This window comes from Ochlerotatus camptorhynchus, unplaced genomic scaffold (assembly GCF_037179485.1).
Source record: "Ochlerotatus camptorhynchus isolate MF236.1 unplaced genomic scaffold, CSIRO-AGI_Acam_v1.1 ptg000130l, whole genome shotgun sequence".
Lineage (NCBI taxonomy): Eukaryota > Metazoa > Arthropoda > Insecta > Diptera > Culicidae > Ochlerotatus > Ochlerotatus camptorhynchus.
The window spans coordinates 4,116,764-4,144,163 of NW_027040620.1; the positions used below are offsets into that span (position 1 = coordinate 4,116,764).

At 40.1% G+C, this 27,400-nt stretch overlaps 2 protein-coding genes across 2 annotated transcripts in view; both read right to left on the reverse strand.

The window, feature by feature from the left end:
• Nucleotides 1-27,400, reverse strand: part of LOC135700241 (acetylcholine receptor subunit alpha-like) — a 513,136-nt gene that overhangs the window by 209,383 nt on the left and 276,353 nt on the right. The gene's annotated exons all lie outside the window — the stretch shown is intronic.
• Nucleotides 12,574-13,362, reverse strand: LOC135700185 (uncharacterized). The gene has a single exon (XM_065220603.1). The coding sequence runs from the start codon at nucleotides 13,360-13,362 to the stop codon at nucleotides 12,574-12,576; it is 789 nt and encodes a 262-aa protein (XP_065076675.1).

Here is a 27,400-nt window from a genome sequence, read left to right on the forward strand (position 1 = left end):
CGGTACACCTGGAGATCACCGCAGCAGACAGAATCGCAAATCGACCACGTCTTGATCGACGGAAGGCACTTCTCGGACATTATCGACGTCAGGACTTATCACGGTGCAAATATCGATTCGGACCACTACCTTCTAATGGTCAAGGTGCGCCAAAAACTTTCCGTTGCCAACAACATTCGGTACCGACGCCCGCCACGGTACAATCTGGAGTGACTGAAGCTGCCCGAAGTCGCAACTGAGTACGTGCAATGCCTCGACGCAGCGTTGCCGGATGAGGGAGAGCTCACCGAAGCCCTTCTTGAGGGCTTCTTCAACGTGAAAGCAGCCATTAACAGCGCTGCTGCGATTGGTTCGACGAAGAGTGTCAGACGGTTTTGGACGAGAAGAACGTAGCGCGGGTGGCGATGCAGCAAGGAACCCGTCATAATGTGAAGACAGCAAATCCATCTTTTCCAGGATAAGAAACGCTGTTTGGAAGAGCTGGAATGTGAAGAAATGGAGCAGCTGTATCGTTCTCAAGAAGCACGCAAGTTCTACAAGAAACTCAACGCATCCCGCAAAGGCTTTGTGCCGCGAAATGTGTCGGGATAAGGAAGGGGGTATCTTAACGGACGGTGGAAGCAGCACTACGATGAACATCTGAACGGCGCAGAGGCGGAGGACCAAGGCGGCAAACGGAATGGCTTCGTCGGTACAGCGGATGAGGGGGACATGCCAGATCCCACGATAGGTGAAGTTAAGGATGCTATCCGACAGCTTAAGAACAACAAAGCTGCTGGGAAAGATGGCATCGGAGTGGAACTTATCAAAATGGGCCCGGAGAAGTTGGCCACTTGTCTGCACTGACTGATAGTCAGGATCTGGGATACAAAACAGCTACCGGAGGAGTGGAAAGAGGGAGTAAAACGTTATCCAGACTGGAGAGTTATAACATGTTATAACGATTATCAACTAATTGCAACACAGAAACCACCATCAAGATAGCCCTATAACATGTTATAACTCTGTAGTCTGAACAAGGCTAAAGCGCTGGCCAGACTGAGCAGTTATAACATGTTATAACGGTTGTCAAATAATTGTAACACAGAAACCACCATCAAGATAGCGCTATAACATGTTATAACTCTGTAGTCTGAACGTACTATAATATGCCCAGTATATAAAAAAGGTGACAAACTAGAATGTGAGAACTATCGAGCGATCACTATTCTTAACGCGGCCTACAAAGTGCTTTCCCAGATCATCTTTCGCCGTTTATCGCCGCTAGCAAGCAGATTTGTGGGAAGTTATCAAGCCGGTTTTGTAGACGGGCGATCGACAATGGACCAAATATTTACGTTGCGGCAGATCCTCCAAAAGTGTCGTGAAATATAAAGTCCCTACGCACCACCTATTCATCGATTTCAAGGCCGCTTATGATACTATTGACCGTGAAGAGCTATGGAAGTTTATGGACGAGAACGGTTTTCCCGGGAAGCTGACCATACTGGTCAGGACTACGATGTACAGTGCTGCGTGAAGATATCGGGTGCGTTATCGGACTCGTTGTGGGGCCTCCCTTAGCTCAGTCGATAAAGGCGCAGCTACAAAGCAAGACCATGCTGGAGGTGGCTGGGTTCAATTTCCCGGTCCGGTCTAGGAATTTTTCGGGTTGGAAAATTTCTCGACTTCCCTGGGCATAGAAGTATAATTGGACTTGCCACACATTTATACTAATGCAAAAATGGTACAGGCATCGAAGGCTCTCAATTAATAACTGTGGAAGTGCATCTAGAACACTAAGTTGAGAGCACGCAATAAGCTAATATGCGATATGCAATAAGCTTGAAATGCGAAGAAGAAGAAGAGGAAGTATCGGACTCGTTTGAAACTCGCAAAGGACTTTGGCAAGGCGATGGTTTTTCCTCCTGGTGTTATGAAACGTGAGGGCTTTAACATGCGGGCACGATCTTCAATAAGTCCAACCAGTTCACCTGCTTCGTTGACCACGTGGACATTGTCGGAAGAACGTTTCAGGCCATGGCGGAGTAGCACACCAGGCTGAAACGTGAAGCAGAGAAGGTTGGGTTAAAGGTGAATACGTCGAAGACAAAGTATCTGTTAGCTGGAGGAACCGAGCGGGATAGGGCTCGCATACGCAGAAGCGTGACAATCGACGGAGATGAGTTCGAGGTGGTGGATGAATGTGTGTACCTCGGATTATTGGTGACGTCGGATAACAACTGCAGCAGAGAAATTCGTCGGCGTATTATTGCCGGAAGTCGTGCTTACTAAGGACTCCACAAGACCCTGAGGCCGGGTAAACTTCACCTCCGTACTAAATGTACCATGTACAAGACGCTGATAAGATCGGTAGTTCTCTCCGGGCACGAGACGTTGACGATGCTCGAAGAGGACCTGCAAGCACTGGGTGTTTTCGATCGACGAGTGCTTAAGACCATCTTTGGCGGGGTATGTGAGAACGGTGTATGGAGGCGAAGGATGAACCATGCGCTGGCACAACTCTATGGCGAACCCTGTATCCAGAAAGTTGCAAAAGCTGGACGAGTACGATGGGCGGGACACGTTTTAAGAATGCCGGACAACAATCCCGCAAAAATGGTGTTTGCCTCGAATCCGGCCGGTACAAGACGAAGAGGAGCACAGCGAGCAAGGTGGTTAAACCAAGTGGAGCAGGATCTTGGAAGTGTGGGACGGTCAAGAAATTGGAGACAAACAGCCACAAACCGAGTGAATTGGCGTAACATTGTGATGCTGGTGCAATCCTGAGGAATGTCGGACCAGGATAATATAACATAACATGCTCATACGGTATCAAATTGAGCCCTGATAAGACTTCCAAAATTTAAACTTATTTAGTAAGAAACTGACTTGACACAAACCATTTGAAGTTTATTAAGAAATTACTGAGGGAAAACATTTTTTTTTGCTCATATCTATCTTATAATTAAATACATCAGTTTACTTTGAAAAATGATAGCAGTAGGAAATTTTCTCAGTTTCAACTTTGTTGAAGACGATAAAATGAAAGAATCAAAAGTTTTTAATGATTCAAGTCACTGATGTCTATCGATTGTGCTCAATCAACTGTTCAGCAGGCAACATTGTTGTTTCTGACGCATAAATAGAGCTCAATAATGACTACTTTGTCACACTGCAGAATACAGTGTTGCCCACAAAACAGATTCTTGATCATGAAATAAGATTATCGACATCTTAAACAATTAATTATTATTTAAATTGACGTTTGACTGAAAAACAATTTTGGGCAAAGTTGTAGCTGAGAAAATTTTCCATAATAACTTAAGCACTTTTTAACAGTTCAGTATGAAAATTGGCTAGAAGACAACGAACAAAACGTTTGTTTTTACCATAGTAATTTTCATAAAAACTTCAAAGAAATTCTGCCAGTTTCTTGCCAAACGTGTTCAAATTTTCGGAGACATTATCAGGACCCGATTTGAAACTGTTGAGCGAAAATTTCAAATTTTGTATGAGTCTGCTGGGCATAGTGAAGTCGAGAAATGTTTTAACCATGCTTGGCATACACAGTTTTGGTCACGAACTGCTCATTTGATAATAATTTTGCACACAGTTGATGAAACAAAGTTCTTTTTCAGTCGATAGAATAGAGCTAAACTTGGTAGACACACGTACAAAAAGTAAATTTTAGTTCTAGTAATAAACTGTATATGTTTCTGCGTTGCGAAAATGAAGTGAGAAGTGCTCGCTGCACATCTCAGACTTTAAGTGAAAAAAATCATTGATGTTGATACAAATGTTAAGATTTACCAGTTCTATGCATGTCTATAGTAAACTATGATCCTAATCTATCAATTACTTTAAAGAAAAATAAATTTCAACAACTGAGTTAAAAGTTATTAACAAATGAGCAGCTGGTATGTACAACTGTGCATGCCAAACATGTTTTTACCTGAAAACTTCGTAAACCGGACCGGAAATCGAACCCTGCCGCCTCCAGTATGATTTTGTTGACTGAGCTAAGGGAGGCCGGGAATAATGGTACTCTTCTCAATTTCCACGAAATGAAAATATTTTCCATTGCTGATGGCTCTACCGAAAAGGTATTCATTTTTTGCACACATACTAAGGCAGGTATGAAGCTGTGAAGACGATGGCGGTGGTGGTAGTTTTCGGGCTGGAAAATGAGGAATTATTCGACTGCATAAATAAAAGATGAGGAGCGGCAGCAGGAACGTGAATTTCCCATGCATACCTTTCCTGTGGCACACGTAGACGAACGTACATTCAATGCCTCACCGGAAAAGCCGGTCGGAGTGCCATCGAGACGGATCCAAAGTCATCGTCGTCGCCGGTCGGTGTTGGTAGCTTGCTTCTCGTTATCATACAAATAGACCCCGAGCTTGGCAATGTGCTGATGGAATATGGTTATAGTTTTCTATGAATCTAATTCCGGGCAAATTCAGCTGCAATAAATTTTCACTCGTTTCGCGCCTTTCGTGTTTTTTTTTGCTGATATTCTTGTCTTCTGTTCTCACTTCAATTTAGAAAAAAGAATTCGTAGAAAGTGAGATGTTGGTATAAATTAATACGCTTCAACGTATTTTCCCTTCTGTTCGTGATTGTTCTCAATCTGAAATGGAAAAATGAGAGTCAACGGCAGGAAGGCGGAGCAGTTGGCTGAAAAGTTGACAAAATTAGGAAGGTGGCTTAGCTGTTGCTTGTAAATGAGTGGGATAATCTGTTATATATTTACGTCACGCTAAGATACTGGATCTGTGGTGAAATTGTGTACTGATTTAATTTAAGTATCATTTATGTACATTCTTCAATGGCGATGAATGAGACTTGGTCTCCCAAAATTAAATGACAATATTTTGGTAAGGCAACGAACCAGCTGGAGTTAATATGGCACTGCAATTTTTATGAACACTGACGAAATCAAAATGCACATTATTATCAAAGATCTTCTTACTGCTGGATTACTCTCATACACGAGCTTACACAGAACAAATAAATAAATTTTAATCTTACTTCAACCATGTCGAAAATCTCATGTAATTTTTATGGCCACAAAAATAAACAAATGTAGTAAAAGTAGCGTAATGCACTGTATTAATGATAATTTTGTCCTTTTTGGCAAGTAAAATATATTTTCAACACGATTGAAATGTGTTCACTTTGATGCGATAGGCGAAATGTCTCTAATGTTGGCATATGGATATAAGATTGGGCCCATCGCTAAAAATCTGATATTGATCAACTTTATCTAGATGAACGCGTTATTAGGAGGTTACTAATGGATATTTTTGGTTTCTATTGAAAATTTAGTCGTTTTCTGAATTTATGTTAGGGACACTTAGGCCGACATTACCTGCATTTCCCCTATTTAAATTAGTTTTGAAGTGTATGCATGTTGTAAACATAGTGGTTTTAAGCACTTCCACAGTTATTAGAGGCTGTTCATTAACAACGTGGACAGTTTTTTTTGTATTCTTGACCCCCCTGCGTAGGAAATTGTCGGTACATTTTTTTAATTTGTATGGGCCCTGGATAATTGCAATAATTAACAAGGCATAGAAAGTAACGAGGCTAAGATGCGTTTCATTGATTTCTAAAAAATCCTGTTCCCTTAGTTTAAAGAAGATCATACACCGTCACGCATCAGTAAATATCTGCCCACGCTATGTGAAAATACAATATATCAACACGCTATCTCAATAAGGACTCATTTTCGAAAATCAGATTGTGGGAAAATATGACCACGATAAATAAAAAATAAATCGAGCTCTCAGCATGAATTGACACTATCACTTTCACAAATAGCTACAGTGCGCTCTTAATCAGAGCAAAAATAGCAAACTATAAATTATAATTCCAAACACACCCTACCATTTCATTCAGATGTTCCCCAAAAGGATGCCAACAAGCAGTGCAAGAAGAGTTCTGGATGAGGATACATTCTGCCGGACAAAATCATATACAAGACATAATATACAAGAAAATAAACATACATGAAACTGGTGACCAGATTGCAACTCATCGCACTACGTTCACTTGAAACTAGCTACAGATACGCTACCACTACTTATTTAACAACTACCTACACCCACATCAGGAGAGATATTGTGTCAAAAAAAAATCTCTCCGAAGGCGTTTTTTTTTTTCGTTCAGCTGAAGCTTTTCACAAAATCCGATTTCCACCTCACTTCCCTGTCACAATTTTCCCACCCCAGGAGTTGACGGCAGTGCCATCTATATATCCCCATTTGGTTGGCGTCGACCCGTAACGAATCGCAGCCCTCTCAACACCGAAGCTCTGAGGGTAAGTTCCGCTTATTTTTTTTCTGCTGCTGCTCCACATTTTCAATGTGTCACTTCACCCAGACCAGGCAGAGTACTCAACTTCTGAGATGATACTGATGATGCCGAGTGCACAAGATCGACCAACCGACCGACCGACCGGAGAGGAGATGGAAGGGCAAATTATCGTCACGGTCATGAGCTTATCGATTTGGCTTCTGGCGTTTCCCCTTTAATAATTAATGCTTTTTGAAGCGCACGTAACGACACATGACAGCGAACTTAATTAGTTTATTATGTGAAAGGATGATCCTTGGGTCGGTTGCGGTTTTTGGTCGGGTTTCACGTTTTGTAATCTAGGAATTGGCTTTTATGCAAAGCATATTGTATGTTAGTAAACATATGGAGAAATGCATCTGATCCTCTTTCCAGTGCTGTTTCAGTTTACGTCTTTCATTTCAAGATATTTCCGAGAAACAGATAAGCATTGAAACGTATACTATGTAGTCCTAATTTTGGTGTACCTTGCCTTCGGAATTATAAGGTCCTACCTGCGATAACTGATTTCTCTTTTGTTAATAACTCGGCTGGATTAACATTTCTCGATACGTTTGATGCTGCTGATAAAACTTTCACTACACTGTATTGTGATAATTTCGGAAAATTCACTGAACTATGGTAATGCGAAGATAAAATCGATGAAGAGAATCGATCATCGTAGTTAGGCCCTTATGATTCTGAACGCTAGAGATGAAAACTCGTAATTTTATCAAATTTTGTAATAAGTGAAAACGCGCTTATTTGTACAGTTTGGTGTGAAATGCGTAATACACACATTTTTTAATTTGATAATTCTGAAAGTCTACGTAGACTTTAGGTGATGGAAAGGTAGTTTCAGAAAAGTCTTCTGTAGTCTACGAGGTGGGAGGAAGGTGTTAAAAATATTAAATTCCGTGGCCCTTGTGCAGTGGTTAGCACTTTTTCGTAGCATAGTTATATATTAATTAAAGCCCATTTTGTCCGATAGTAAAAGAAACTCCAATGAGCCAAGGTTAAATTTAAATGGGGACCATCCTATTTAGCATTTTCATAAAACGACGGATCATTTAACTCCGGTTTAATGTGTAACGGAAAAAATGCATTATTTGAAAAATCCTAGCTCAGCCATTTATTGACAAATTTCATATCTACTAGCATCATTTGAAATTGCATACTTTATGGATTTATTTGGTGTCAATAGATTTAATTTTTTTCCATAAATTGCTGAGCAATGATTTTTGAAACACTGTCAATTTTCCATTACGCATTTCAACGGAGGCATCGTGTTCGGTGTGTTAATGTCATAAGATAGTTTTCTAGGTTTAATGTATTGGAGAGAACGTATTTAATTCATAAAATTAGCTAAGCATACTTTTACACAATTATTTGAAAAGTGTTCTGATGACAACATTTTATCATCTTTACATGTCGTTTTATTCCTTACAGATGCGGTTTTTACTAATACATTCCCCAATTTAATGAGTCAGGGAACATTTGACAAAATATATCCCAAGGGGAAAAACAGTCCTAGACTCCTAGATAAACTCGTATTATATCCACCAAAGTTAGATTTTTGTGTTTTTCCAAGTGAACAATATGAATGAGTATGAAAAAAATGCCTCCTCTCTGAGGTTTAAATCTAGCTTTTTTTTTCAACTAACAAGCGATGATTTACTTACAGGAAAGAAGAAACAGGAACCTTGACTACCTGCCAGAAAGTTGAGCAAGCACGACCAGAAACATCACTTCAAAGAAAAGTGGCTCTCGATATTGGACCAAAATGACACACCTGTATCAAATTAAGTTCCTTATAAATATTCCACAGATGTAGAATAGTAGCAGAAGATCTTGGAGTAAAAAGAAAATAAAGAAACCAAGGAAAAGCAGCTTGGACGATTCTTCTGGTTTTCTTTTTTCGCCATCCTGTGGCACTCTTAACGCACTAGACTTGCTGTTTGTCACGTTTGTCATGTTGCTTCATCTTTTTACGACAACGTGCTGCACAGGAGGATGGCTGTTTTGGCGGACACTCACTCTGGAGTGTGCTTCGCTTTTGCAGGTTCCATCCAAGCCATGGCAGCGAGTCCTAGCATCACACGGACGCTGAATGGTGTTATGTAATTCGGGAAAGATGGATGGCTAAACTGTTTCTCATCCTCGTCGTCAGTGGAAGATGCTGGGACGCGAAACGTGGCCAACGGTAAATTACGGATGCACTGTGCATTCGATGAAAGACGGGAAAACTTCGTGACTAAGATCAGTCAGCCGGCTGAGTTAATGAAAGTGTCGTAACTTTGAGAGCGCAACAACTTATGACACTGGGAAATAAACTTCACGCTCGCTGACCTTTAGCTACTGTTGCTCGGGAGCATGTGGGCTGTTTCTCATCAGTGGATGCAGTAGAGATGGCTTGTAGAGTCTGGGGATTTATGTATTTAATTACATTTCCAGAACAAGCCATCTTTCTGAAAAACACTATATCGTAATCCACATTGCAAATAATCGGCAAAAACTATGGTATTAAGAGGTACTGTAAGTGGAAATGGTTGATTGAAATTGATATCTCATTTTACAAAAATTAAATAAAAAATGAACCAATGTAAAACAAGGTGACATTGGACCAAAACATAAATTTGATTAAAATATCTTAAAGTATGTAAATGTAACGTAGCTATTAAGAATACACGTGGTTCTGACCACAACTATGGCTCAAGATCCACATAAAAGTGTGTTTAAACTTTTGTTTACCTGTGGACGGTTTAAAAAACGTGTTTTTGAAACTTAATTCTACAGCTAATATATTCTATTCATCTTTTTTTTATATATTCATGATATTTACAGAAATAAACATTTTTTTACATTTTGGCCCAATATCACCCCGTCTATGATCTTCCAGCGTGAAAATCGATCTTCGGAAGTATTTCGATTCTCGGCTTCCTTTGTTTAAAACGGTTAAAGTTAGCACTTTTGTACTTTGCAATCCCCTAATCAGATCCTAAATGAATATTTTGGGTTTTATTTTCAAAGGATTGATTGTTTCCTTCGTGAAAACTATGAACATGAAAAATCCACTGGACCTATTTATTAGATTTAATTTCCTTTTTACAAGCTAGTACAGAACATGGTATTCATTGTAACCATGGCTACTATGAATACTGACGGTGGAGTGAATACTGTGTTCAACAATCATTGACGTTGCAAAGCTTGTTGATGTGAAGGCATGCTTGCAGACGTTCTTCCACAGGTGAATATAGGGTTACCATATGGTATCCTAAAGGAGGACATGTGCTCCTTTTCATCCTTTAGTTTTTTGTCCTCCCTTCACCTCAAAATGTCCTCCTTTTACGATTAAGCTTTGTTTGTATCACTATTTCAAACAAAATTTTAAAAGTTAAATTGACAACACTGGTTTCATGCCACATCATCAAATGCATTTCACTAACGGGTACAATGAGCATTTTTTGACGTTTGCCAATATTCACCACCTTTCGTTAGCCGTACTCAATGAGCTGGATTACCGAGGTGAAGCAATCGGTTAAGTTGTGTGAGTAAAACCCCTGTACGATACAAGCAATTAGTGACGTCACTACTTGCGTTTCCGTTGATTTTTTGGTTTACTAATACAACAATATTTCACGATCTGCTTCACCTCTCTCTGTACCTCATTGAGCCTTACCATGTTCACCTCTTCGATGGAGTGAAGAGATAAGACAAATCCTCTACCATATGAGTAAAGAGTACATCAAGCATTGATGCGATTGTGTGATTCACCAGCGACGATTTTTTCTTCCGTCCCTTCAAAGCAAAGTCAAAACGTCATACAGCCACGGAGTGAATGTTTTCGTACGTTAACTGCATATTTCGTTTCATATGTTATGTAAGCAAATGTTGAAAGAATAAGGCTGTATGCAAATAATGAAGAAATTTTTAATTTTCTAGTTCCTGTTGTGCTTTTACTTTCTGTCCACGACCACCTTCATCTTGTGTTTTGTTATACTATCATAGAAATAAGAGCCACCGAAGGTAAAAAAAAACACAGAATAATGTTTTACTTAAGATAAGCAACTTTCAGTGTTCACTTCGATGTTCTTTTTTTTTTTCAGTACGATGAGCACGAAGCGAAAGTGCAAATTTTCCAACGTGTTGCAGGAGAAGTTCACATGCTTTTCTAAAGGTCGAGGCGAGTATGACGCGAAATGCATAATTTGCGATTGCCACGTCGACGTTGGCAATAAGGGCGCAGTGGCATTAGAACGTCATATTCGATCGGATAAACACATACAAATGATTGGTGCATCTGCCTCGACATCAAAATTTACTTCTTTTTTCGAACCGGTTGCATCATCAGCCGTAAAAAAAGCGAATGCAGTTGCTGGAACTTTGGCATTCCACACAGTTCAGCACCATCAATCGTTCAAGTCAATGGATTGTACTGCAGGCCTGCTGCGACAGCTATTCAACGATTCAAAAATTGCTGAAAATCTTAAATGTGCCCGAACGAAAACCGAAGCCATCGTGAACCGTGTCATCGCACCCCACACTATGCAGAAAACTTTGGAGACATTAAAGGACATTCGTTTCATCTCTGTCGCTACAGATGCAAGCAACCACAATGCTGAGAAGATATTTCCTGTCATCATTCAGTTCTACAATTGGGTGAGTCTTGGAATCGAAACTAAATTGATTGATGTAAGCAGCCTACCAAATGAGACTTCTAATACAATTGCTGAGTATTTACTCACGTGCTTAAAGACCCATGGACTGGCTGAAAAATTCATTGCATTTCCAGGGGATAACGCAAATGTAAATTTTGGTGGCATCAATCCTGGTCGAAACGTTCTCACTTTGCTGATGGAAAGTTTGCAAAACCCAAATTTAGTTGGTGTCGGCTGCCCTGCACACATAGTTCACAACAGTCTTCATCATGGCATTGATCTTATGACTGTGGATGTGGAGTCTATAACATTGAAGATTTTTAACTTTTTTTCGATTTACACGGTAAGGACTCAGGCACTCAAAGAGTTTTGTGATTACGTGGAACTTAATTACCAACCTTTGCTGAGTCATAGCAAAACTCGATGGTTGAGTCTATTTCCCGCAGTGGAAAGAATTCTTAAGCTTTATTCAGCTCTCAAAGACTACTTTATGTCCCAAACTCAGCCACCACAACTAATTAAATCGTTTTTTGAAAATGCAAACTCTGAAATTTACTTGTGGTTCGCGCACTCTCTAATGTCTGTTTTCCAAACAAGTTTGGCATCGATCGAAAGAGGGGGAAATTCGGTGCTTGAGGTTATTTCTATTATTGAAAATATTTTACGTTTACTGCGCAACCGCATCAAAGACAAGTTTATTCCATTGAAAATTAAACAGCTTTTCAATGAACTGAAGGTATCTGTAACAGAGAAGCAGAAAATGGGAAATGAGTTTCAAGAGGTTTACAAAGCTTGCTTAAATTATATGGAAAAATGGATTCAACCACTTGCAGAAATTAATATGCTCCGTTGGATGATTGTAAGAAATTACAAATCCATTCATTACGATGATCTTATTCCTGTATAAACTATCTCACCAAGCACGGTATTCAAATTGAAGATGTTAAACTATATGATCAGTTTTGCAATCTTACTTCATTTCTAGACAGTTTTGATATCGGTTCAGATTTTTTTACAGAGCTTATGCTCCATGAGCAATCTACAAAATTTTTTAAAGCTTGTCCTGATCGTAGCACTTTCTCAGAACTAGAAGTAATATGCCAGTATGTATCCCCGCATATAACGCAAACGTTGAAAGGGTTTTTTCTTTGATGAACGCACAGTGGACGAAAGAACGAAACAGGTTGAATATTACTTCAATTAAATCACTCTTGCAAGTGAAATACAACATGAAACATGTAACATGTTCTGCTTTCTATAGCGAATTGATTAGGAATGGAAAATTGCTTGATGCAATTGGAAGCTCGGAAAAGTATGATTAAACAAGTGATTTGTTAAAATGTGTAATTTTACTATAAAAATGTGATACAATAAAGTTTGTGGAGCCTAAAATGTGTTTTTTATCTTGTCCTCCTTTACTATATAATAGGTCCTCCTTTTTCTATGATTTTGGAGTGAAAAGTCCTCCTTTCCGATTATTTGATATGGTAACCCTAGGTGAATATGGCTTACTGCAATAATCCTGCGAATTGGGGATCAGTCGAAGTTCGAATCTCCAAATCTGACCATTTTTTAGTTCTTGCGTCCCTTTTTATTAGACCTGTGCGCAGCCGCGCCACGCCACCACGCCACGCCACCGCGCCACGCCACCGCACCACGCCACCGCGCCACGCCACCGCGCCACGCCACCGCGCCACGCCACCGCACCATGCCACCGCGCCACGCCACCGCACCACGCCACCGCGCCACGCCACCGCGCCACGCCACCGCGCCACGCCACCGCGCCACGCCACCGCGCCACGCCACCGCGCCACGCCACCGCGCCACGCCACCGCGCCACGCCACCGCGCCACGCCACCGCGCCACGCCACCGCGCCACGCCACCGCGCCACGCCACCGCGCCACGCCACCGCGCCACGCCACCGCGCCACGCCACCGCGCCACGCCACCGCGCCACGCCACCGCGCCACGCCACCGCGCCACGCCACCGCGCCACGCCACCGCGCCACGCCACCGCGCCACGCCACCGCGCCACGCCACCGCGCCACGCCACCGCGCCACGCCACCGCGCCACGCCACCGCGCCACGCCACCGCGCCACGCCACCGCGCCACGCCACCGCGCCACGCCACCGCGCCACGCCACCGCGCCACGCCACCGCGCCACGCCACCGCGCCACGCCACCGCGCCACGCCACCGCACCACGCCACCGCGCCACGCCACCGCGCCACGCCGCCGCGCCACGCCGCCGCGCCACGCCGCCGCGCCACGCCGCCGCTGATGAAATTGAGCCGGCGCGCCGCCGCAGTAAAATCTTTCACGCCGCCGAATAAATTTATGTCACGCCGATGAAAAGTCCGTAGCACCTTTTCGGTAAAATGCATCTTGAACGCATTAAAATTAGAACTTGTGTGGGGTGCAGCGATTTTCATTTAGTTTTGTGACGTTTGTTCGCACTTTCACACAGGATTGAATCATTCGGATTGGATTTACATAAAGGTGAATAAGAGACTTTTATTAACAACGCGTTGATATTTGAGATTTTTTTAAATCTCTTACAGGTCCAAGTTGTGCGGGATTCAACGTTTATCGTGTATATTCAAATATGTATCAGAGTGATACAAGCTTATTATTTATCGCTATTAACATATTAATAACGTGTGATGCTCAATAAATGAAGGACGTAAAGGAATTCCTAGGGCCCATTAAAATGTTACGTATGCAACAGATTGCCTTTTAATACTATGTAGGGGTGGATAACGTACTTTTTTTTAAACTTAATAAAAGGATTGTAACACTTTGCCATACGACTTCACTAACAGATTCCGCACGCACCGCCAATGAGAACGACTCAAAATTGAGTAAGAGTTACTCATAGTTGTGTTGCTATTTATGTCAAATAATCAGTTCAATTCAACCTTCGTACCAACGAAGTTATGGATGGCAACTGGTTCTTGGGCATTACAGTTGTACGTGACATGAAGATGGGTAATTATGGTGGTTTGTATCATTCTCCCAGTTCTAGTGACTAGCGTTTTGTTGAAGTTTCAGAGAACTGGCCCGAGACATTCCTTGATTCTAATAAATTAAATATGTTGGCTGGTGATTTTAATATAAATTGGCGTGATAACCATAATTCGATTCATTTGAAGCGTTTAGCTGATTTTTTCAATTTAAAGCAAACGGCACAGTAGAACTTAAATTGATCATGTTTATTCCAATTTTGATTCTATTTGTTCAGTTATGAATCATGAGACCTTAGTGATTAATGTATTATACCATGTTAACGATAACGATAATTTTGTAAAATTGAAGTGCTGGAGGATATTGTTGAAGTAAGCTGATTCGAATCTTGTGGAGAGAAGCGTGGATTTTCCATTCGCTGCCGGTAATTTAGATGAATCCAGAGCTGTTATTACTAACGTTTGAAAACGTGTACCAATCAACTAGTTTAGCAAAAGTTTGTTTCTTTGAAAAACTCGAATAGCTGGTACAATTTGGATCTATTGCGTCTTAAACGGAAAAGGGACAAGTTTTGTAGATTGAATAATGACAATCATTGGAATAGGTACACAATCGCGCGTAATAAGTATTCACAATCGATAAATAAAATTCGTTGTGAATATGTTCAAAGGAAGATTGATCAGCATAAAAACAACAGCAAAGAGCTATGGGAAATTTTGAAACCTTTATTAAAACTTTGTAATTGCAAATCGCGGTTCATAACTCTTAATGACATATTAGAAAAGTCAGAACAAGTAATTGCATCTAAGTTTTATGATTATTTTGTCGACCGTGTTTCATTGATTAATCAATCCATTGAATTGGTCGATGAACATGACGAAATAAAACTGCCAGTTAATAGTAGTTGTATATTTGAAGGTTTTCACCCAATTACAACAGATGAAATTAGAGTTAATTGTTTTTCATTATGAAAATCGGGTGGAGTAGATAATGTTAATGCTACACTAATAAAATTCCACACATTTTAATTGAAGAATTTCCATGTGAAATTTCACATGATTTTCATGTGACCATACATAAATAGAATCCACCCAGAAGCACACATAACATTTATGAGTCAAATTAATAGTATGTGTGGTTACACATGGCTTTTATGTTTACACATATTAAGTATGTGTCCAACACATAGATATCATTTGTTGATCACATTGCAAAAATTTATGTGTGGGACACATAAAAACAATCTTTGAAATTTTATCAGTGTAGAGTTATTCAAGATTGTTTCATGTCATTGGCCACATCTTGCTGGACCTTATTAATGAATCATTGCAAACTGGACATGTGCCACAAATTTAGAAGGAATCCTTAGTGGTTCCTATTCAAAAAGTTGCTGGAACGATTAAAGCCGAAGAGTTTCGTCCCATCAACATGTTGCACACACTACAGACAATTTTAGAACTTGTTGTTAAACGCCAGCTGTTGGAGAATTTAAATAGTAATAGTTTGTTGATATCAGAACTATCGGGATATCGGGAAGGTCATTCTTGTGAAACTGCGTTGAATTAAGAATTAGTGAAGTGGACAAATAACTTGGAGTGTAAACAAACGATTGTTGCTGTTTTTTTTTTTTTTTTTTGATCTTAAACACGCTTTTGAAACAATTTCTAGGCCCTTTTTGTTAAGATCAATCAAGCGCTTTGGAATTACGAGTACTGCATATACATAGTTTGAAAGCTATTTGTCTGACAGAACTCAACGGCCTTCTTTTAATTATTATGTTTCCAGTCCCGTGGGGAATAACCATGGAGTGCCGCAGGGAAGTATATTAAGGCCCCTGTTATTTATTATGTATATTAATGACCTGCGATGTGTTTTACGATTTCGCGGCATTAATATTTTGCAGACGATACCGAGGATGCTACTGTGTTATTCATTGCAGCTAAGGATTTAGATGATGTCGTTTTACACTTGAATGAAGATTTGTTTTCTCTAAGTAGATGGTTGAAGTATAAAAAGCTGAGATTGAATACAAGTAAAACTAAATTTATGATAATTTCGCGGAATCGAGTAAATGAGAACTTCTCTGTTGTAATTGATGATGAGACTATTAATGGCGTTCGGGAGATTAAATATCTTGGCGTGATTATTGATGACAAACTGAAGTTCAACTCTCACATTGACAATGTCATCAAGAAAATTGCCAAGAAGTATGGAATTATATGTCGACTAAAAACGATTTAAATATTGCCAGAAAAATACAACTTAACATATCAATCATCTCTCCTCATCGAGACCTTTGCCCTTCCATTTTATTTCTGGCCAATGAAACACAAATATCGAGATTAAAGCGCTTCCAGAATAAATAATAAATTCTCTTCCTCAATTTTGATGCTAGACACCTTAAAATGGTTGTAAATGAAGCAAAAAATTGTATATTTGTTTATAGTGTTCATTTTTAAAGTAGTTAACGATTTTCGATATTTGTGTGATTGAATTGAAAGACGAAGTGATTTTCATAGATATACTAGAAACGTGGTTGACATAAGAACACCACATTTCTTGACTTGTGCTTCACAATATTAATTGTTTTTTAAAGTAATAAATGTTTTCAATTCGATGCCTAGACGTTCAGCAATACTTTCAGAATTTAAAAGACACTGCATTTCACACGTTAATTTTTTTATGAATTGTCATATTATGTATCTTGACGAAGTTATCTCTAACGGATTATTGTGTATGGATAGTTGTCATAATCTGACTTTTAATAATTATTGTAGCACTGCAAAAACAATTTTTGTTTACCACGATGGTGATGAGGCATTTTTAATATTTTATTTAATAGTAGTAGATAAAAAAAAAGTAGTCTACAAAGGTTTGAGCCTCACGCACGAATTACGGATATAGAGCTGACTGAATTTAAATTTGATAAAAAAAATGCAATTTTGAAGCTTATTTGGAAGATACCTTGAGTTAGTAGTAAGTTTTCTGGCAAATATTGGGGGTTCGTGAGCATTCCTGACATTGCTGAAAATTATGATAGCATCAGGTTGCGGGGTGTAACATGATGCTTTGTTGATTGTTCGTTAACTCTTGATTACTTGTAATACTTGTGAATATTTTAGGTGGACAAAAAGGCGAACTAAGAAGTGGACGCCTGAGCTTTTCCATACTTATATCGCTGTGAAGCAACTGTAAACTCTATAGGGAATTTATATCTGTGACTGTAACCAGTTCAATTTGTTTGCTAACCTGAAAAAAAAACGTCACATTTAATTATCCTAAAGATAAATCGTCCTGCTCAAACCTTTGTAGGGGTAATAGGTGGGACCATCATCATCATCAGAAGTTTTCCCCAGGAAAGTGTCGGAAAATTTACTCAAACTATGAGTGACCTACGTTTTAGCGATTTTGAGTAATATGAACTCAACTCTGGGTAGCATTTTTTGTCCATGTGCGAATGGTTTGGAAAGTTTTTTTTTTCTAAATCATTAAAAATAAACTCACGCTGACCAACGCCGCCACGCCACCGCCACCGAAAGCAGACGGCGTGACGCCGCCGCCGGGCGAAAATAACATATCACGCCGCCGCCGAAAACATTTTGATCGGCGCACAGGTCTAGTTTTTAGGCATGGTGCGTGTAAACAGTTATAATTGCTTCGCCAAGTTAGTTCTTGAACATTTATCAGTTGAATAAACATCGAATTTATGAATAAAGTATTAATTTCATTGATCCGTGACGAAATTTACCGCGGTAAGTCCTTGATTCATTACCCATGCCTGATCCAGGACTGAGATTTGAACTCGTGACCTTTAGCGTGAGAGGCATGGATGCAAACCACTACGCTATGCATGTCCCCCATTTATCAATAATATCATCATTAATTTTAGTACATTTTATCTCATCATTCAGTATTTCCATCGACAAAGAGTGTATTCAGGTTAAAACAAATTTAATATGCTTGTCTGTCATTTCATAAAAAGGAGTTTACTCGCTGAAAGCGCTATACATCGTTCAAAGCCTTCAACGACAAAACGTCAATCATTTTTTTTTTCGAGCAGTTCCAATTAGTAACAACTCGTATCCACAACAGCTTCGGTGGCTTCATCTATTCATTGTGACAAATTTGTTCGATTTTGATGGCACAAACATGCAAATGAGACAGATTCATGTCGTTCAACGCACATGTCGCTACCAGAAACGATACATTACGATACGCAAAGGTCGGGTGCAGAGGCTTCCGATGTTGACCTTTTCGATTGTAATCTGCATGATTGACAATCAAGCCATTGAGGAAGGTCCGTAAAAAGGTTTACCTGATGGCACAATGTCCCGCTAGTACAACATGCTTTTAGTTGGGTAGGTACCTTCTACGCAGGGGGTATCATGACAAGGCAAAAAGTCAAAAATGATTACGAGAATCGTGATACCACCGATGATGATGATGCTACTTAAACCGACATACGGTGTTCAGAGCAATTGAAATTGTATACATAACGAATGGTCTGATGGAGAGCACAATATGACCAAATCCCCACCTTTCGGTTTCAAGCCATGCGGCTAATTGTTGTCAGTCAAATGTCACTCTACGGACACTCAACAGTAGCATACAATCCAAACCAAACCAAATCAAACCCAGCCAAACCCACAACGGATCACTACCGACTCTGCAGCACACCAAATGTAGTTTAGCACTCTCACTCGCTGGTTCCAGGATTGAGGTCAGCGATCTGCGGGATTTGTGGGCAATGGATTCTCTATACATGTCACTCAGTGTTGGTTGTCAGCCGCTGTGCGGAATGTTTTCCTGATTTATTGAGCTTTAATGATTATTTGAAGCGGAGACAATTAGTCATAATTTATGACCAAACAATTGAGGACTTTATTTGAGTGAAATATTAGCACATCCGAACGGAGCTGAAAACGGTTGATTTATTTTGTGTGCTGTGAGGATTTGCAAACCGCAGGATTCCAATCCTAAACAAACGACCGTGTTCCTTTTTTTGTGAATTTTATTATCTTAGATGATGGATATACACACGCCTACAGGCGAGACTCCTTGCAACACCCAAAGAAAGACATCTTTAGTGGTGCTAACGTTTGCTGAATTTTACATATGCATACCAAGAACACTATCGGGAAGAGGAGAATTTTCATTTTTACCCGTACTTAGGGTAGGGCCAGATATACAGTATCGGACAATATACCATTGATTTTTTTTTCTCTTTAAAAAATTCAAAGAACGGTAACTTTTCAGGATGATATATTTTATAAAATGTTGGCTGCTAGTTGGACAGGTATTCAAGACTTATCGGCAAGCTTGCAAATGCTCATTACAGCTTAATGCTACTTTTGCCCCGTAACGTGGGTAGATCACCTTTTCGTGGTACGTTACGGGATGTAAGATCTACCACCGATTCCTTGTCCTGACTTCTTCAAACTAGGGGAACAGGATTTTTCAGTAATCAAAGGAACACATCTTAGTCCTTGTTACTTTTTATGCCTTTTTGATAATGATAAGTCCTCGGGTTGCCTGAACCGAGGATGATCTTGAAACAAGGAAAAAATGAGTTAGTTAGTATTCACCTATGTATGTGATTCCTAATCTTCTATTCGTTGTTCCCTAGTTTGAAGTGGTTAAGACTAGGGTTCTGATGCATGGTCATTATCGGTTTCATAGCTTGTTTTTGTTGTTAAGGAATCCAATTTTGACTGACAAAGGGGCGCGCCTTTGGAGGGTGTTTTAACACTCCGAAGGGTATAAATAGCGGAACCTTTCAGTTAGAATCGATTCCGTGCGATGAAGGCAAGAATGACAACTGTACCAACGCCGAATACTGATGGAGTAAAATGACATGCACTAAACTAAGGACACGGGATATACTACAATAGATCAAATTACTAGTCGCAGTGGTGTTATGTCCCGAACAGAGGAAAAAAAAAACTCAAGACGCGGGATATACTACAATAGATCAAATTACTGGTCGCAGTAGTGTTATGTCCCGAACAGAGGAAAAAAAAATGCTATTTTTACGGATTTATGAAGCTATGAAACATTTTAATGATAATTCTTATTTACAAGATGCAAGAACAGAAGGTAAAGTGTGTGTATGACACATCAAACATATCAATTTAGATTTCAGAGGGTCACAATAGCGATTAGCTGTAACGATGAGCAACGCGATGAGCCAGCAATCAGCGATCATAAAATCGCTAGTTGTGACCTTCTGAAAGCAAAATTGTCAAATTTTATATCATATACAAACTTTACCACCTCTTCTTGCATCTTACAAATAAAAACTATCATTATAGTATCCCATTGTTTCATAATAACAAAAAATAGCATTTTAGCTGTAATGAGCAATTGCAAGCCTGCTTATCGGTAATATTTTGAGCTTAATTGACTGAATCTTTATCCCTAGTTGGTAAAGGCATGGTATTATGTTGCTAAGGGCAGTTTTCCAGTCGTGGCTGATTTAGTAGATCATTTGATTTGAAATCCGGGATGATTTAGAGAACATAGAATATCTAATATTCATATAAATCAGAGTTCAATTTTAATCTCTTGAAAAATAATACATAACTTCTTGCTTTGTTTACATACTCTCAAAACCGCTCACAAGTAAACTTGATTTTCGTTGTACATTATTAATGTCTTATATTTAAAGTTAAAGGAACTGGACCGAATACTCGCGGTTGTCTCGAGATTTATGGAGGTTTACAATTTGTTTTTTTGGATGGGAAAAGGGAAAAGAAGGTTTGCAATGTAGTTTACGATACAAATATTTAATTAATCCGAAAATATGAACTTATTTCTTTTCATCTTGAAAACTACATTTAAAAAAAACCCACACGTAAAAAATACAAACTAAATACAAGGTTAATCCAGCTTACAAAAAGATTAATATTCTTAAAGTAAACACATATGAGTTTCATAAACTCCAGATCGCGTCTAGCCAAAATATCCCGAACTGGAACATTAGGTTGTCTACCTCGAGCCCGAAGGGAATCGTACAGCTCAGATCTGACGCCACGATGCACAGCACAAGACCAAATCATGTGATCGGCGTCTTGGTAACCTTGTCCACATTCACATTAATTGCAATCCCCCAGCCCAACACGGAACAAGTGAGCGTTTGACGAATGGTGATTGAACATGAGGCGAGACATCATACGAATGAAGTCTCGACCCACCTCCAACACCTTGAACGAAGGACTCTTCGACACCTTAGGGATGATCGAATGTAGCCATCGTCCCAAACTCCCTTCATTCTATTTATTCTGCTAGCTGACGAGTGACGATAAATGAAGAAAAATTCATCGTAAGCGATTTGTCGATCGTAAATATCGCCTTCCATAGCACCCACCTTAGCAAGTGAGTCCGCCATCTCATTGCCCAGAATCGAGCAATGAGATGGGTGCTTTACCGGCCTCATGGAGCGAATAGCCTCGACATAACTAAGACTATCCGTAAAAATAAAGTAGTGATCTGGTGAAAGTGAGGCGATGGTTTCTAGCGTATAATATATTGCCGCCAGCTCAGCAACATATACGGAATAAGGAGCTTGAAGCATTCGAGAGGCCCTATTAAATTCGTTAAAAATACCAAATCCAGCGGACGCCTCTATTAGTGATCCATCTGTGAACAACTTGCGGAATCAACTTGGCCAAACTTTGCAGTGCATAGTGACGGAACAATCATGGAACGATGTTCTGAGATTCCGCGACCCAGACAACCAGAAATCGTATAACAATGTACAGACAGTATCGTAAATTGCTACAGTTTAAGTCAAAATCGCATATTAGAATGGCATACCTCGCATCATGTTTAAGTTAAATCGTATAGAATGCAAATTTCCGACTTATATGCGATGACTCATTTTTCCGTCGTACTGTATCACAAAATTTAATCGGATTACATCGTAAGACTTTTCAAAATGGATTTGTTATTACAGATCAAATCGCATATGATGTTAAATCACCTCTTTTAAAATTAAACGAAAATATGCGCGTATATGGCCTCCACTTTTGTACGTATAAGCCATTTCTTTGCATTCTATACGACTTATTTGTTTGTATATATGTTTGTATATCACGAAAACAACTTTGAATATACGGGCATTCTGGTTGTCTGGGGAATCTCTTGCGTCATAGATAAATCAAAACTAACTGAATTGCCGAAGTCGGAGAAGCATACACGATGAGGATTATGCTGTGACGGGCTGTGTTATGTACCCGTAGTACAATGACATAAAACGAGTTTGAGGGTTTAGCTCAAGAAGCTTCTCAAAGTTTTTGATTACCAGTGGGTTCATAGCTTCACAACGGGTGAGGAGCCTGAGGGACAATTCCGAAAACCGATCAGAGAGTGGCAACATGACAGCCAACACTTCAAGACTCATCGTATGAGTCGAGTGCATGCATCCTAACGCGATACGAAGACAACGATATTGAATACATTCCAGTTTGAAGATGTGAGTTTTAGCCGTCGACTGGAAACAAAAGCTACCGTATTATAAAACCGATAAAATCGTTGTCCGGTACAACGTCAGAAGATCTTGCGAATGAGCTCCCACCACGTTCCGGTAATTGTTCGGAGAAAATTGATTCTTTGTTGGCATTTTCGTCTCAGATACTCAATGTGGGATCGCCAGGTGCATTTGGAATCGAACCAGACCCCAAAATATTTGAAAGACATGGAATGAGTGATTGGCTTACCCAAAAGTTGAAGCTTCGGTTGTGCTGTGCTATGCTTCCTAGAAAAAACGACCAACTCAGTTTACTCCGTGGAGAATTCGATACCTATCTGGATAGGCCAGGTAGATAAATTGTCTAAGGTTTCATGTAATGGTCCTTGCAGGTCGACCCCTTTGGGTCCTGTCATAGACACTACGCCGTCATCTGCAAGTTGTCTCAACGTGCAGTTGTCACTTTGACAATTGTCAATTTCTCTGACGTAAAAAATATACAAAAGGGGGACATGATCCCTGGGGGAGACCCATATAGCTAAATCGTGAAGCTGTAGAGTTTCCATGAGAAAAACTCATATGTTTCTCTGACAGCAAATTGTACAAAAAGTTATTAATTAATGGAGAAAGGCCACAAGCGTGGAGTTTGTCTGAAAGGACTTCAACCGATACTGAATCAAAAACCCCTTAATATCCAAGAACACAGAAGCCATTTGCTCTTTTTTAGCAAAAGCCAACTGAATTTCTGTGGAAAGCAACGCGAGACAGTCGTTCGTTCCCTTGCCCCTATGGAAACCAAATTGAGTATCTGAGAATAGGTGGTTCATCTCAACCCATTTGTCCAAGCGAAAAAGGATCATTTTTTCCAACAATTTTAGAATGCAAGATAACATAGCAATCGGACGATACGAGTTATGATCTGACGCGGGTTTTCCAGGTTTTTGAATGGCTATAACTCTTACTCGCCTCCAATCATCTGCGACAATATTGAGCTCCAGAAACTGACAACACAAATTCTACATGCGCCTCTTAGCGACGTCTGGGAGGTTCTTCAACAAGTTGAACTTGATCCTATCAGCCCCCGGAGCCGAATTGCGACACGAAAGGAGCGCGAGTGAGAGCTCCAGCATTGAAAAAGGCTGGCTGATCTCGTCTACCGAATTCGTCGTTTCGCGAGGAATCATCTGTGCCGGCACAGAATCAGGACACACTTTTCGCGCGAACTTGAGATGCCAACGATCCGAGTACTCCTCGCTCTCGTTGTTTGAAGATCGGTTACGCATCCTTCGCGCCGCGTTCCACAACGTTTCGCGCGATAATCCGTCCATGAATTTCCGCCAGTATCCGCGTTTCTTAGTTTTGATGAGGCTCTTGAGTTCGCGTTCAAGCGGCCGAGTACGCTTCGAAATGCTCGAGTGTTCCACGATTCCGGAAAAGCTTAAACGCGTCGGAATTTTCACGACAAACCTCTGTGCATTGCTGGTTCCACCAAGAGGATGGAGGTTTCCTACGAAAAGACGTTCCTGGAACCAGCCAAGTTTGAGCTTGAAGCGCGCTGTCCAAGATCAGATTGGAGAGGAAGTTATATTGCTCCAACGGTGGAAGCTCTTCTACCAAAGTTAGTGCTTCATCTATCACAGTCTTGAACTTTGTCCAATCGATATTACGGGTGAGATCGTACGCGACGTTAACGGGTTCTGACGGTCTGAACCCACTGGCAATCGCTACCGTGGGGATCCTGGATTATTATAATCCCCGTGCAATCCAACGATAATGAATTAGAGCTAACTGTGAGTCTAATATGCTACCATTCGAGGATGGTCCAGCCAAACGTGTTACTTCTCCATTGTTAAGAATTGTCATATTTAAGTTATCACAGAGGTCATAAATATATCAAAGTAGAATGGTTGTCATCATACTGTTCCCCCCAGCCTGTACCGTGGGAATTCAAATCTCCCATAATCAACCGAACCGGAAGAACTGAACAGATATCTGAAAGTTGTTTTCGATTAACCGAAACTCGGGGAAGAATATACACAGAAGCAATACAAAGGCTCTTGCCTTTAACAATAGCCTGACATGCAACAACTTCAATACCTGGAAATTGTGGAAGATTCACTCAATATAGGGAATGGCACTTTTTGATGCCTAAAAATACCCCTCTTCCACGTGAATCCTCACGATCCAGTCGAATAATGTTAAAATTATAAAAAGGAACATCGATATCTGAAGAGAGCCATCTTTCACAAAGAGCAAAAGTATCACCACAGACAAACAGACGTAACTCTTCATTGTGTATCTTCGTTCACACATTTAACGGTTGATTTGAATATTATCAGTTCCGTGAACTACTCGCCGCAGCGCTGGCATCGGACCACTTTGACGTTTCTATGCATTCTATAGAACTTTTATGCAATATTGTTTGCGAGTTATCGAGCAAGCTTGTTTTCCGCGAGAAGCCTGAAAGATGTCGCTACTGAGGCTCTATGTTTTGAGATACTATGTTTTCTAGAAAAACTTTTTCAAAGAGTTACGTCTGTTTGTCTGTGGTATCACAATCATTAGTAAACTAGAAACTTAAAAGGGTCTAATTTAGGAATTAGACGTCGACAATTCCACTGTAGAACAGTGATCAAATCCCCGACCTCGTTTGGAAAATTATCCATCCATGGAAATGATTGCTGCAAGGAGGGGCAACTTAAATGTCAATTGCTTCAAGAGAGTCTTCACAGTAGGAAACATTACCAGAACAATGCTTTTGAGAGGATCAGAAATATCGAGGTAATTGAGGAAACCGTCCACAATGTCATCAAATGAGAACAACCCAGATGAAGAAGGGGCTTCAGTTCTTAAATATTGAACATTAGGGGTTTTGGATGTCCCCGGGAGTGGTGGAAATCCTTGGTATAGTCAGTTCTTCGGAAACCAGGAGGATTTGAGACTTCCTTTTTTCAACCACTCTTTGATTTGTGCAAGCTGATTTGAGGTTCCTCATCAGCGACTATCCGTGAACGGATGCGTCTTCGTTTCCGTGATAAAACTTCCGGTAAACTGATAGGAATTCCCTCCTCAGCCAAGTCAGAGTCAGACTCGTCGTCTGACAAAAAAGCGAAGCGATTTGCGTCGTTGGTCGATGGCTTGGCTGTCTTGCTTGGCATTTCTGCAAAAGACCACCTGGAACGTTCCTTAAGAGAGCGTTCTAGTTTCTCCCCGCGTTGTTTGTACACCGGGCACGACGAGAGACCATGAGGAGGAGTTCCTTTGTAGTACACGCATTTTCGTGCAGTAGCTTCACAGGAGCCATCCTCATGCTTCTCCCCGCATTTGGAACAGCGTGCCTTACTGCCACAGTGGGAGGCCGTATGTCCCAACTGCTTACAGTTTTGGCAGTTCATGACCCGGGGAACGAACAAGCGCACAGGCAGTCGAAGTTCTCCCAGCTCAATGTAGTGAGGAAAGACTGAACCAGAAAAGGTCTACGTCTACCATTAACCACGAATGTTGTGTTCCGATTAAGCTACATACACTACCGATGATAAGTTTAAGGACACCCAAAACAACCATGCAAATATGTTTTGTTCAATTTTCGATCTCCAAAGGTTATTTGAATGGTATGCATGGTATAACATAAGGGAAGGTCCATTAATTATGTCCCGCAAATTTGGCCCATTTTCAACACACCCCCCCTCCTCCCTTTGTCACATTTTTTATATGGACCTTAATTTTTTTTTGTATGACTCTTTACAGTTTCCAAACCCCCCCCCCTCCCCCCTAAAAGTGTGACATAATTAATGGACGATCCCTAAGTGTTCTACTACTACTTTTATTTCAAAATTTGGCCAACCCGATTCTGAGAAAATCAATCACGATTCTTCAGAGTAAATTTTGAAAAATATTGTAACTGTGGGCGAACTTTTAGCACACAAAATTTTAGAATTATATTGAACAATTTGCCTTTTGAATTTGAATTTGCCATTCAATACCTTTCAAATGATCTAAAGAGAACGAAAATTGCACGCAACATGACAGAGATATGAACATAACAAATATGTCATGTTTTTTTTTGGGGGTGTCCTTAAACTTATGCTCGGGAGTGTATGTTGGGGAGAAAGTTAGTCATGACAAACATCGTAAGCGTTTGTTAATACAGTATCCGTTTGATTTAGGTAATCAGCCCGGAAATTTAGTTCTGCCTAAATTGAACCGTGCCAAAATCGAACGGGGAGGATCCCTACATTTTGATGATTGTTGTGATAACTACGGAGACGGATAGAAATCAAACACTGTTGATTCAATCATAAAAGTAATTAATGAAATCAATTTGATTTCTGATTTTGAATTCATAATGTTTATCTGAATACGGGCCTGGCGTAATTGGTTAGCATCCATGCATCTCACGTTAAAAGATTTTATTCATGCATCACTTGACAGTTTAAGAAAATATCTAAATGCTCTGATTGTCATATAATGTAGCAAGCAATAAGGGGTGCATGATCAGAACAGCGATAATCGTTTTCCCCACAAAACAAGCACCTCCCCGTATAACCTCCCTCGTCTATTTTGCCCCATTACCTCTATTATGTTTATACACGAATATGAGGACTGAATATGCTATAACCATATTATGTACCATGTTAAGTAACGTTCGTGGAAGTGATAAGATTTAAAGGACTGGTGGCTGATAATAAAAATACAAAAAAAAAATTAAGAGAAGATTACCCTGAAATTACTATTGAAATGGTTCGTTAGTTTTCCTTATTAGGGAGTTTTTCAGCCATAAGATGGTAGTACAGGTATACCTCAATATAACGTAACTATTCGTTTTTCACCTCCATCGTCGATTTCTCACAAGCAACAATTAAATAACGTAAAGTAACAACCTTATCTAATCGCAATGTTAATTTGTGTGATTGAATTGTTGTTGGCGAGAAATTGAAGATGACACTAAAAAGTGACAGTTACGTTATAACGAGGTATACCTGTATTGTAAT